Below are 13,309 nucleotides of genomic sequence, written 5' to 3' on the forward strand. Positions count from 1 at the left end.
AATTTTCTGTTAACCTTAATCACATTAAAAAAAAATTTTAGCTAAGACTTCATTTTTGTTATTTAAATGCTTTACTATTGTATTTGTGACAAATCTATATATATATAAAAGCCTAAGTGACTGAATGACTGGAACGACTGGTTGCCCAGTTGCTATGATGCCCACTGACCACCAGGGGGCAAATGCTCAACACAAGAGCTGCCCCCTGGTGGTCAGTGCACTCCCACAGCCAACCTTTCACAGCCACTGGCTCTTCCTTCTGCACCTAGCCCAGCAACCACTGCCTCCTCTCCCACCACGCCCAGGGCTTTCAGGCCCCAAGCTGGGATTGGGAACTGGGGCTGGGTGATGGCAAACGTGGCCCCTTTCCCAGAAGGGCTGAGAGCTGGCAGCCAACCTCCTGTACCCCATCCCTCCTCCTGGCTGGCAGCCCTGATCAGCCTGCCACAGTGACAGTGAGGGAAGAGAGGAGGGAAAGGCGAGGAACTGTGCAGTAACGGGGTGCTGGCACGGGCATCCGGCCTCTGTTCCTTCCACTCCCAGCCTGGCAACTGTCACCTCCTCTCCCAACTCCACCGGGACCTTCAGGGGAACTGGGGGTAGGTGGCGGATGTGGCTTCTTTCCCAAGGGGGCCAAAGGCTGGCTCCCTCCTTGGGGCTGGCCGCCAACCTCCTGCACCCCGTCCCTTCCCCAACCGCAGGCCCCGATTGGCCCGGCCCTGATTGCCAGCCAGGCCTAGGGACCCACCTGTGCATGAATTCATGCACTGGGCCTCTAGTATCCTATAAATGAAATGAGCACTTTATTAAAAAATAAACCCTTCTTCTATCTTTCATACAATATCACTTGAGCCAGGGACTTTTTTTTAATTTTTTTTAATTTTAATCTACTACCTACTATTTGCTGGAGAGCATTCATAGATCTCAGACAGAAAATACTCTCAGTGGCCAATACTTTTTCTTAAGGTATTTTTTCAAATGAGTAGATTGACATAAAACATATAAAAGGATAACTTTATTAAACATACAAATTCAAAAACAAGTTGTTTTTTTTTTAAGATGACAGAATAAGACAGAGTGGATCAATAATAATGGTTTATATATTATACATACCATACTTACCAAATAGAATAGGTAGATGTACCAACTTCAACGTTCAAAATAAAATGAATGTCATATGTTCCTAAGCTGGTTCTATACTCTATGACTTCTGATGGGAAACTTCTCAAAACATCTGCATCCTGACTTATTTCCCATAGGAAGTTTGATATGCTGTCATTGATAGATATCAATTTGGAATATAGGAATACATAAATCCCCCTCTTTGGTCCTCTTTTGCTTTGCCTACTTCATTATCTCTCTTCCCACCGTCAAGAATAAGTAATCACCTTCTCTGAGCAGGACCAATTTAGTCAAAATAGAATACAGAGATTGGGACGGATCTAGGGAGATGAAAAATCTCCATAATAGTCTCTGTGTTCACTCTTTTAGCACCTACCTAATAATATGTACGATGGTGAAAAAGGGCCTACACATTGAGAGAAAAAGAAAATAATTTTGCCTAAGGTGGGATAGAAGGGGTTGTTGGGGGGAAAAGGAGGACATATATAATACTTTCAACAATATTTAATTAAAAAAATAATTTGGATTAGCAGTCTTCACCTTGGTCCTGTAGCTTCCATTTATCAACCAGTATATGCCTTATTTTAAGTTTCTAACTGTAAACATATACAATATTTAACAATGCACCCAAAAGCTTTGTGGAAAGCACCATATAATTTTCAAGAAGAATGTGTAAGGTGGGAGTAGAGAAGGCAAAAAAATCAAGTTAGAAACTTTTTTTAAAAAGGCAATTCATAAAATAAATGCTTCCATAGAATACTTTTTTAACAGATAAATTCAATTTTAAGTGATATCTCCCCTAAACATGTTCTCATTATTTATTTTAGTGTTCATAAAAGGCATAATATATGCCTCAAGGAGGAGACTGTCTTAACCTACAGAATGGCGAGAGCACCAGTACCAGGTTGAGTTTTCCAAAAGTACACACAGCTCATAATACGAAGAAGCCCATTGAATCCCTAACATAGCCACTAATTTTCAGACTTGCACTTTGAACTGCCAAGGACTATGCTCCTTCAGCATATGTCAATGACAAGTAATTAGGGAAATTAAAAAAACTGATTCTCCTGGGGTAGATCCAACTCAAAGAGATAATGCTGTTCATCCAAAAACTATCCCAGACACCTAAAAGAATCTTAATCCTTATTTTGGAATCTTCTAAGAGAGGAAATACTAAAATTTTAAAATAAATTATTCATCCTGGCCTGGTCTCTAATCAAGAACTTACGGCTCTATAAAGAACTCTTTCACCCCACCTCACAATCCACAACAGCAAATAATAAATGAAGAACTAAGTAATCATAAATTCATATCTTTAAAAAAAGGATGCAACAAAGCTTCTTCTGCTGTTATCCTTGAAGCTGGATTTAGGTCCAGAAGTCTATCGAGCAGGTCATAAGCTTCATCAGGTACCGTGTCCCAGCCTTCCAGATTGGTAGTGTGCGCGTCCAAACCCCAAGAGCCGTTTCTGTTCCCTTTGTACGAGTGCCCTGAGTGCTGTGCGTGGGGTGTTTGTAGGAGGCGAGCAGCTCTATGGTCAGTCTTCTCTGAAAAAGTTGGGTCATGAGAAGCAGGTCCTTGTATGTCACTTGTTAATTTGGGAGTGTTTGCATCTATGCCTCTGAGCTTCTCACAGAGTTTTCTCAAGTCTTGTGCTGGGACTTCTTTGCTACACAATATTGATTTGCCTGGAAGAGAAAAATGACACATATTTTAGATTATTTGAACAAACTAGAAGCCTCTCTCAAGGAACATGCAGGTCCAACCATTGCTACATGGATGTATTTACATTGAGCATGACACAGCGTGCAATTACTTGTCATAGGTACATTTTAAGCTGTGTTTTGCACTACAGAGCTGAAGGTGAAATCATAAAGTGGAGGATTGTAAATAGAAAGCAGTGACTCACTAAGCTAAGGCCTCACTTGACTCTGCCAACATCTCCAGCTTCACCGTATCCCTCTGTAATCAACAATCAGCCGCAGCATCTATATGAACTTGACTATGTGGTTCCTGTCTTGGCCAGGATGCCCTGCCTTCCCCCATGTGCCCAGGTAGTCCATTCAACTCAAGAATTACCTCTGCGAGGCCTGACACTGTCAGAGAGTTGACCATTCTAAACTTCTATATTTTATTGTGAAGATTTCTACTATTACTTTGCTCTCTTGTGTTGTAACTGATAAAATGTCTTTCACCTACTAGACTATGAGCTCTTTGAAAATAGGGATATCTTATTTATCTGAATTCCCCAAATTCTAGACAATGTTTGGAACATACTAAATTCTCAATACCTGCTGAGTAGGACAAAAGGCATTATTCAGCCTCTCATGTCACTGATCAAATATCACATCCTACAGAGCTGTCCTTGACCAACTTATCTAAAACCGCTGGGCCCTCCCCACTCCCTTTCCCCTTTACCTTTCTCAACACTACTGATCCGGATGGCAGAATATATTTATTTTGTCTTCCCCCTTAGAATTTAAACTCTGTGAGGAGACTCAATAATAGTCGCTGGCACACATAAAGTACCAATAAATGTTTTTGAATGAATGAGTGATCTTGTTGGTGATCTCAGTTTTTAAAAATATAAATGTCTTTGAAACAATTTTGCCACAGGATTATTATTAGACTAGAGATCCAGTGCAGGAGATTTGTGGGAGAGAGTGGGGGAGGTTGTCCCCTCAGCCAGGCTTGTACCCTCTCGCAGTCCAGGACCCCGTGGGAGCACACTGACCAGCAGGGGGCAGCTCCTGCGTTGAGCGTCTGCCCCCTGGTAGTCAGTGAGGGTCATAGTGACCAGTCATTCTGCCATTTGGTCAACTTGCATATTACACTTTTTATTATAGGATAGGCAAAAATAAATTAAGCCTACAAATGGGCAATAATGTATTATTTTTTGCTTTATATTTCCTTATTAAATAGAAATGTGACTAAACAATGAGTAGCACAGTATATAGATTCCTTTCTGAGGTATTTGTTAACAATGTGGATTACTAAAGCAATTAATTAATCTAGCCTTGGATAATACTAAGTTATTTTTACATATTCTGATCTAACCTAATCAGGAAAAAAGGAGGATTAGCATGGCAGACAGGGAGGAGAAAAAGAAAACAAATTACTAAAAACTAAGTTAGTTGAGGATACAACATACCAATCTCTTTTTACTTTTAATTCTATTTTATCACTACTATTCTCTCTAGAAAATTATAGCCAGATGAGAATAGTAATATAATTTTATTCCTTAATTTACAGGCTACTCTGAAGTTATGAAATAATGTTATGCGCTACAGCATCTCCCCAAGTTACACAATATGCCTAAATTATTTTTATACATATCCAAAGAGAGGACTTATTATTCAGATGCATTCAGTAAGAAAATATTTTGTTGCCCTAGCCATTTGGCTCAGTTGGATAGAGTGTTGGCTTATGGAATGAAGGATCCCAGGTTCAATTCCTGTCAAGGGCATGTACCTAAATTGCAGGTTCAATCCCTGGCTATGTTTGGGCATGTGCAGGAGGCAACCAATCGATGTGTCTCTCTCACATAGCTGTTTCTCTCTGCCTCTCCCCTTCCCTCCCACTCTCTTTAAAAAAATCAATGAAAAAGTATCCTTGGGTAAAGATTAACAACTAAAGAATTTTTTTTTTTTTTGTCTTTTGAATTTATTTGACACAACAGGTACTTACATGACAACCTATCATGGGGCCTGATGTAATGGTTGAGGACAGTGGGGCAGGTTACACACAAGGAAAAAGAAGTATTCTCACTGATAATCTTAGGTAAGTTGCTTCTTTGAATCAGAAAGAATAACACACTGCCGTAACCGGTTTGGCTCAGTGGATAGAGCGTCGGCTTGAGGACTGAAAGGTCCCAGGTTCGATTCTGGTCAAGGGCATGTACCTTAATTGCGGGCATATCCCCAGTAGGGGGTGTGCAAGAGGCAGCTGATAGATGATTCTCATGTACCTTAATTGCGGGCATATCCCCAGTAGGGGGTGTGCAAGAGGCAGCTGATAGATGATTCTCTCTCATCGATGTTTCTAACTCTCTATCCCTCTCTCTTCCTCTCTGTAAAAATCAATAAAATATATTGGGGGGAAAAAAAAAGAAAGAAAGAATAACACAGCCATGGTTGCTTAAGTTTGGAGTACTGTATCCAAGTTATATTATAGTAAGATTTGACTGACATATCTATAGAAGTCATATTAACAAAACTGAGACAATTGCTATCTATGTAGCACTATTTTTTTAGTAGTAAAATAACCATTACAATAATAAATCTCTAAAAGCTCTTGCCTGCTATATGACACTTGCCCTGGAATGTTTTCCTGTCAGATGTTGTATTTCCATTATTGGGCCTGATTATAACTGTGATTAAAGATGGAGAGATTTAACTCTTCAACAAAATGCTTTGGTTTTCTCTGATAAACACCATGTTCAAAACTTCTCATAAAGTTGTTCAATAGTAAATGAAAGTTTTCTTAATCAGTTGAGTCTAAATATACTCATGTAAGAATATAATTTTCAAGATATCAATCTTGCTTTCCATTCATGGTCACTCTTCCCTCGTATGTATGTATTACGTCAGCCTATTTTCCTTAAGATAAAATTTTCTTTTACAATCCAATTAAAAAATGGACAAAGGATCTGAACAGACACTGTATATCAAAGAGGATATACAGAGAATCCTGGCAGGTGAGGCTAAGTGATTGGAGAATCAGCCCAAGCACCAAAAGGCCTTGGGATAATTCCTGGTCAAGGGCCTATACATTGGTTGCAGTTTCCATTTCCAGTGAGGGCACGTGCAGAAGGCAACCAATTGATGTATCTCTCACACATTTATGTATCTCTTCTCTCTCTCTCTCCTTCCCTCCTACTCTAAGAATAATGAGAAAAAATATCTTCAAATGAGGATTAACCAGCAAAAAGATATACAGAAGGCCAATAGACATATGAAAAAATGCTCAACATCACTAATCATCAGAGAAATGCAAATTAAAACTACAATGAGTTATCACCACACACTTGTCAGAATGGCTATAAAACAAACAATAAGAGTTGGTAAGAACATGGAGAAAAGGAAACCCTCATGCATTGTTGGTGGGGATGTAGATTGGTGAAAAGCAGTATGGAGTCACCTCAAAAAATAAAAATCGAACAGCAATTCTACTTCTGGTATATATCCAAAGAAAACTGAAATGCTAATCCAAAAGAATATATGCATTTCCATTTCATTGCAGCATTATTTACAAGAGCTAAGATTGGAAGCAGCCCAGTGTCCCTCAGTAGATGAACACAGAGAAAAGCTGTGGTGCATTCACACAGCGGATACCACTTGGTCATAAAAAGGAAATCTACCCTTTGCAACAGCATGGATGAACCTGAAGAGCATTATGCCAGTGAAATCAGCCAGTCAGAGAAAGACAAGTATCATATGATTTCACTGATATGTGGAATGTAACGATCAAAATAAACTAAAAAACAAAATAGAAACCAACTCATAGATACGAGAACAGACATAGAACTGTCAGAGGGGAGGGAGTTGAGGGGCTAGGTAAAAAAGGTGAAGGGGTTAAGAAAAAAAAGAAAAAAAAACTTGTAGACAACATTATGGTGATACTAGAGGGAAAAGAGGGTAGGGGGAGATAGAAGAGGAAAAAGGAAAATATTTTTTCTTTTGATAGATGCAAGAAAGGTACAAATTGTGGATTGGATTGACTTTGCTACAGAAAGTTTTTGATAAGCCTCTATTATGAGGCTTTCTTTATAACCACCACTAAGTTTTTCTGATGAATCAGACCATGGCACTGGTGCCTAAGCAAGGGACAATTATTTTCTTAAACAGAAGTAGGTCTTGGTTGGTCCAAATCACTTGTTCTTGTTGTTTTTAACTAACAAGCCTGGACCCTTCCTATGAATATTTATCTGAATCATATTTTCCAGGAAGGGATGAGGTGAGATAAGCATATGTATTTCTTGCAGTTCCTCAGATAATCCTGATTATACCCCTGATTAAGACCCAATTTATGAATTGCTCTTTAATGAAAATAAAGTAGTAATTTATTAAAATCCTGGTATGCTTTCATAGTAGCCATTGATAGATGTGATGAATATTAGATGTGGTTGAAATAAGTCTTCAAAGATATATCTGAGAAAGTAGAGGCAACTCATCCTGATCGAATAAAATTATTGTACATCCATATTTACTAAATAATTAGCCTCCATTCTGAAAACCAAGAGTACAGCTCTCATATAATTATATCAGAAGAATAGGAATGTTTCTGAATGTTTATCATGTGTATTTTAACAAATGGTCACACAGCGGGCTTGTCATGCTTTATTTAGGCTATGTTTGAACTTATTATTTTCATTGATAAAGCTGAATACATTTGAATGTACAAAACAAAACAAAACCCTCAAAAAAACAGACCCATTGATCCTTGGGCTGGGCACAAGACAGCTAAATGATTTTATATATATATATATATATATATATATATATATATATATATATATATATATATTTTTTTTTTATTTTATTTTTATTTTTATTGATTTCATAGAGGAAGGGAAAGGGAGATAGAAACATCAATAATGAGAATCGTTGATAGGCTGCCTTCTGCACGTCCCTTCTGGGGATCAAGCCCACAACCCGGGCATGTGCCCTTGACTGGAATCAAACTCAGGACTCTTCGGTCCACAGCCTGATGCTCTATCCACTGAGCCAAATCAGCTAGCGCAGCTAAGTGATTCTTGAAGTAATCTGACTGAAATTTTATCACAAAGGGGTGTTTCATATTGTGTGGTAATAAATGGACTCAATCACACCCACCCACTTTGAAAAATACTAACATAATTTGCCGGGACCGGTTTGGCTCAGTGGATAGAGCGTCGGCCTGCGGACTGAGAGGTCCCGGGTTCGATTCCGATCAAGGGCATGTACCTTGGTTGCGGGCACATCCCCGGTGGGGGGTGTGCAAGAGGCGGCTGGTCGGCGTTTCTCTCTCATCGACGTTTCTAACTCTCTGTCCCTCTCAATTCCTCTCTGTGTAAAATCAATAAAAATATATTTAAAAAAAAAATACTAACATAATTTGCATGAAGAGCAAACACAAGGTAGGCAATTGAGCTCATGTTTGGCCAGAGCAAGGCTGGAATAATTCTCAGGTACCCTATGATGTACACTGTATCTCCCAGTCTAGGACTATAAGAACTAAGCACTCTGTGTAGCTAAGGAGATGATTTCCCATGTCCAATATATGCTTACAATAATACTATATCAGTAAAGGTGTTCTGTTCATTTTCTTCTCTGCTACAATATCCCTAAGAAATTTGACAACTAATATACATTCTATTCTCATTCCTTTTGCTATCCTCATTAGACTGTATTATAATTAAATGATTACTGTTAGTATAGATTAAGATCATTTAAAGAAGGCCCTAAAACACAATAAATAAAATTTTTAAATATTATTAAAATATTTATGAAATAAAGTCAAACCACAACTATCAGGAATTAAATTTTGTGCCTTATTCTTTTGTTTAACATTACAGAGTTAAACTTTAAGTATTGGAGAAGTGTAGTATTTTGTGCTTGACAAGATTAAATAAGTATATGTATAGAAGAGAGTGATGAAAATTTTTCTTATACAATGCAATCAATTTTTAAGCATCTGAGAATTTTTCTAACATGAGAGAACTTTATGAATACAGAATGTTTATATGCAAAGAGAATTTTATAATAATTTATAAAGTAATTTGTGGAAGAAAATCAAAGGCATTTGTTTTGTTCTATAATATAAAACTGCTTACCAAAAGTTTTAGCAGCCTGGATAGTTTCTCTGGATCCACGAATTGTCATAATTTGAGCCAAAGCAGTTAAATCATCACTTGCTTTATAAAATGGATATCGTCCACTGAGCAAAGAAATAAATATGACACCTGCAGACCACATGTCAATAGCTGTAACAGAAAACAAACTCTTACAAAAATTCCCAAATCGATAATTTTATCATCTACACCAGTAATTCTCAATCTTTACTTACATTCAAATTATCTTGAGAGCTTTAAACATTCTGATGCCCAAGCCCAATCCCTTAGATATTCTGATTTAATTGTTCTGGAGAAGGGCTCATGCATCAACGTTTTCAAATGTTCCCCAGATGCTTTTAATGTAATTTCAGATTGAGAATCTTTTGTCTAATATCTTTAATACACAATGCAATGTTACTTTTTCTTTAGCAGCATTCTTGGTAAATTTAAAAGGAATTTAACCACTAAAAAACACCAAGTAAATGCACATTTTATAAGGTCAAAAGAAATGCAAAAATAACTGTGTGGGGAAAAATCTAGATGCTCCTAAAAAATTATACATCACAGTAAAAGTGGTCAACTTTAGTGAAAAGTATCCAACAGTAGTAGCTCTTCTTCAGCCAGGTGCTAACCGTACCTCTCATTATAGAAACTTTATTCTCCAGAATTCTGGCAGTTAAAAATAAAACAAGCTGTTTCATGTCCAGAAACGTTTTTATCTTTTAGGGACATCTCTCCTAACTGTTGATCTCTTAGTATCCCCAAATTAGTTCTCTATTCCCTTAGCCACTGCATCACCTGCCTTTCTTGGTTCCCTTTGTACCCCTGCCTACTCCGTCAGTTTTCTCCAGGCCCCAAGTGCTGAGAGGTTCCCCAGAGCTCCCACCTCTTCCCCATTACACTTTCCCTTATTGGCTCATCCTTTTCATGATTTTAACTACCATTTACATAATGATGACACTCAACTGAATTTCCAAACCAGACTTCCCCGAGCTTAAGATTTACTTTTATTCTGTTAGCCATTTCCATCTGAATGTCCTAAAAATATCTCAAACCAAGTAACGCCCCCAATCTTATCCTTCCCTGTAAGTCAGCTTCTTCTTCATTCTCCACCTTGTTTACTGGTGCCCACCCAAATCCCCAAGCTAGGAATCTGATAAACATCTTTGATGCCTTCCCCACTTATCCACCTAGCTTTGCCTTCCCAATCCTTCACTTTTCCTTTCATTCCCATTACTAATGCCTTCATTCAGGTTTTCATTCTCTCTCACTTGTAGGTCACCACCCTCCAAAATCTCTTTCCTTACACACATGCCAGAAAATTTATCTAGAAAAATTATTACCATCTCTTTCTCTTCATAACTTTCTAATACCTAAAGGATACAGTCCAAGTCATTTAACAAGTGTGATCTGACCTTGTCCCTCTTCACAGGATTATTTCCCATCACTCCTTGACTTCCATCTTATATTCTAGCTACACTAAATTTTTGTTTCCTGCATGACTAGATGATGCTGTGTGTTGAGTTCCTGTGCTCATGTCTCGATGCAATATTTACAATAAACCCTCTTAGAGGTTTCTCTTCATAAAATTTCTTCCAAAATCCCGTCATGTAGGATAATTCAGTATCCCTAAAATACCTTGTATAAAGTTTTATAACCACACTTACTGGGTTATTGTAATTATTTGAGAGTGTGTCCTAACTAGAGTATAAACAAATAGTTTCATTTCTTTTTTGTATCATTAGTAAGCACAGAATACACACAATGAATGAATGCATTTTTTTAACATCCATAATCCAAGTGTATGGCAGCATTCATCTATTCAAAAAGATGTTTCCAGTTTCCAGCTCCATAACAACTTTCTTATTTCTCAAAAAATCTTTTTAATGCTATTACATTGTTTTGCAATAACAAAATATAGTTTTAATGAAGCACAATCGCATGTGCATCACAGAAAAATTTTGAGGTATTAGGCAAATAGATAAAATTCTGCATGTCTTAAGTTACCAAAGACTACTAAACACAATTTATTCCAACAAAGATGATGTTAACAATATTCCTGGCAGACCACCTGCAGACCACAGGTGAAAAAATAAAATGTGATCTATTTAAAAAATTGTGTATCAGATGGTGTGGCTCAGTGGTTGAGGTCATGGGTTTGATCCCCAATAAGGGCACATGCCCAGGTTGTGGGCTCAATTACCAGTGTGGGCCGTGTAGGAGGTAGCTGATCAATGATTCTCATCATTGATGTTTATCTCTCTCTCCCTCTCAGAAATCAATTTTTTTTTCAATGAGAATGCCACACTGCTAGAACTACTTACATAATTTAATTAAAAGCAAGAGCTCAAAAAAAAGTCAGAAATAGATAAGATCACAAAATAAAAGATACTCAGGATGAAACTTTTAATTGGGTTCTATATTTCTAGTGCAACATACCTGTAGTTTGATTGGGGCACTTTGTTAAGACCTCCGGCGCTCTGAATCCTGGTGTACCTGCCCTAGGGGCAACCTGTTGTCGCCTTATGATGACAAAATAAGATTTTTCTAGTTAAAGTTTAATTACTGAAGAACAAAAAATAACACTTATTAATTTACTTCACAATGTATTCCACCTTGATATCTATATAAAAAGTCATTATATAGATATAATATAAATGATAATCCAATGTGATGAAAATTCTAAATTTACTTCTATGGATCCTTCTCCACCATCTCTACTAGTTCCCAGGCCTTATTCCAGAAAGGTTTTAGGGTAACTTCCCGGTATAAAAAGAGGTAGTAGGATAAGAGCCATAACAGAAAAATAGAACTCAATATGAATTCAGAGTATGCAGATTTCCTTTTATTTGGAGTAATATATTTATTCACTAATACATTTATTAATTATTTGATTCTGGTTATTCTACGTTGGCAGGAATAAAGAAAGAAAACAAGAGATTAAATCAGCAAGCAAAACGTGCAATTCTAAGGTTCTGGAAAGGAGATTCCCCCACCAAAATTATTTGCACATAAGAGCAAGTGTGTTTTCCAAAGTGCACATGATATCATCTGAACACTATATGGCAATAGTTATCATTTGCTCTTTCAGGTATCGCTCTGCATCAGTGCCCAAGTAGTTCACAGAACTGTGTTGCTCTCTTTCACTCACTAAATCAATTGACTCAGAGAATCGATGCAGTTTTTAATCTTGCCTAGCAGCATGCTGGTGACTTTATAACACCGTCAAAACACATTACCTTGAAAGGCAAATACTGCAAACTTTATCTGTTGCATAACAGTCACAGGTCAGACTGACTGGGCAAGAACTGGTAGTTTTCTTCATCACACCACTATTCACAACTTTGGCAGAAACAGCCTTCTTTTTGGTTGCTAGCTTTCTGTAGATTACATCCACAGCCTTTGACTGCTTCATAAGCTGTAAAAGAAAAGTCATATTTTCTATTTTCATGATGCCTTCAAATGATAGTATGGCAAAATGCAAAACTTTTAAAACTGCTGCATGTACTATTGGATTATAAGCAAATAGTTGTCTATTAAAACATGTAAGGTCTTTTAGATTTTTCTGTTGAATAAACTTATTAAAATTTACTAATTAGTCCTAGTTTGATAAATAGTTAACTTCTACTTTACTCGAACTTTTCCTGATATGTTACAAACATATAAAAGGTATGTTCTAGTGTCTAACTCCATTTCAGAACTGTAAACTGCACCGTTACATTGGCTAAAATCAGAGTTTTAATGTGTTGCTCACTCTAGCTAGCTGTAGCAGGATAGCTTAAGTAATTTTAAAACCTTTTAACATTGGTGACAGTTTATAAACTTTACAAACATCTTTATGTTATCAACTGTGTCAGAAATGTGTTAGCTGTTGCAAGCTCACATTCTAGCCAGTGAGAGAAAAGGCCTTAATGATCCAAATGTTCCTTTAGAGAAAGAACAGCCAGCTAATGAAAAATTTCACCAGAAAAGTTCAGGAAAAAAAAGAAGAAAAAAAAAAAGTGCTGACTAGATACTCAAAGCAAGTAAAACCTTCTGCCAAAGCAAAATTCTGCTTTTAAAAAATTCCTGACAATAAATACTAATCTAACCATTCCCTAAATTCTCTTCAATGTACGACTAACTGATTGCACTAATAAGCTACATTACTTACTTTCACTGTAGGGCTCTCATGTGAAATGGAGCTGTGTATATTGAAATTTCTTTCTCCAAAAACAGAGCGCTGGACAGAAAGGCCTACAGAGCCATCCTACAATACCAACAAAAACAAGGAAAATAAGGATTATATCTGTAACACTTTCTGCCAGCTGTACTCTGCCATAGTTTTGAAAGAGTTAAGTGACATGAAACAAAAACAGCTGCATCCAAGTCATT

General features: G+C 37.2%; 1 protein-coding gene across 4 annotated transcripts in view; it reads right to left on the minus strand.

The window, feature by feature from the left end:
- Window positions 1-1,001: 1,001 nt before the first annotated feature.
- CDC7 (cell division cycle 7) overlaps window positions 1,002-13,309 on the minus strand; it is a 28,147-nt gene continuing 15,839 nt past the window's right edge. For 3 of the 4 annotated variants that reach the window (XM_084873425.1, XM_084873427.1, XM_084873426.1), the window contains 5 exons: window positions 13,089-13,184; window positions 12,175-12,353; window positions 11,375-11,457; window positions 8,936-9,085; window positions 1,002-2,810 (listed from right to left, as the gene is read on the minus strand). In XM_084873425.1, the coding sequence (XP_084729551.1) occupies window positions 2,422-2,810; window positions 8,936-9,085; window positions 11,375-11,457; window positions 12,175-12,353; window positions 13,089-13,184 (897 nt within the window). In that variant the 3' untranslated portion in view covers window positions 1,002-2,421. The remainder of the gene's footprint in view (window positions 2,811-8,935; window positions 9,086-11,374; window positions 11,458-12,174; window positions 12,354-13,088; window positions 13,185-13,309) is intronic. The other variant, XM_084873428.1, reaches the window with a different exon arrangement.

The sequence above is a fragment of the Pipistrellus hanaki genome (genome assembly GCF_964339955.1).
Source record: "Pipistrellus hanaki genome assembly, chromosome: 2".
In the NCBI taxonomy this organism is placed as follows: Eukaryota; Metazoa; Chordata; class Mammalia; order Chiroptera; family Vespertilionidae; genus Pipistrellus; species Pipistrellus hanaki.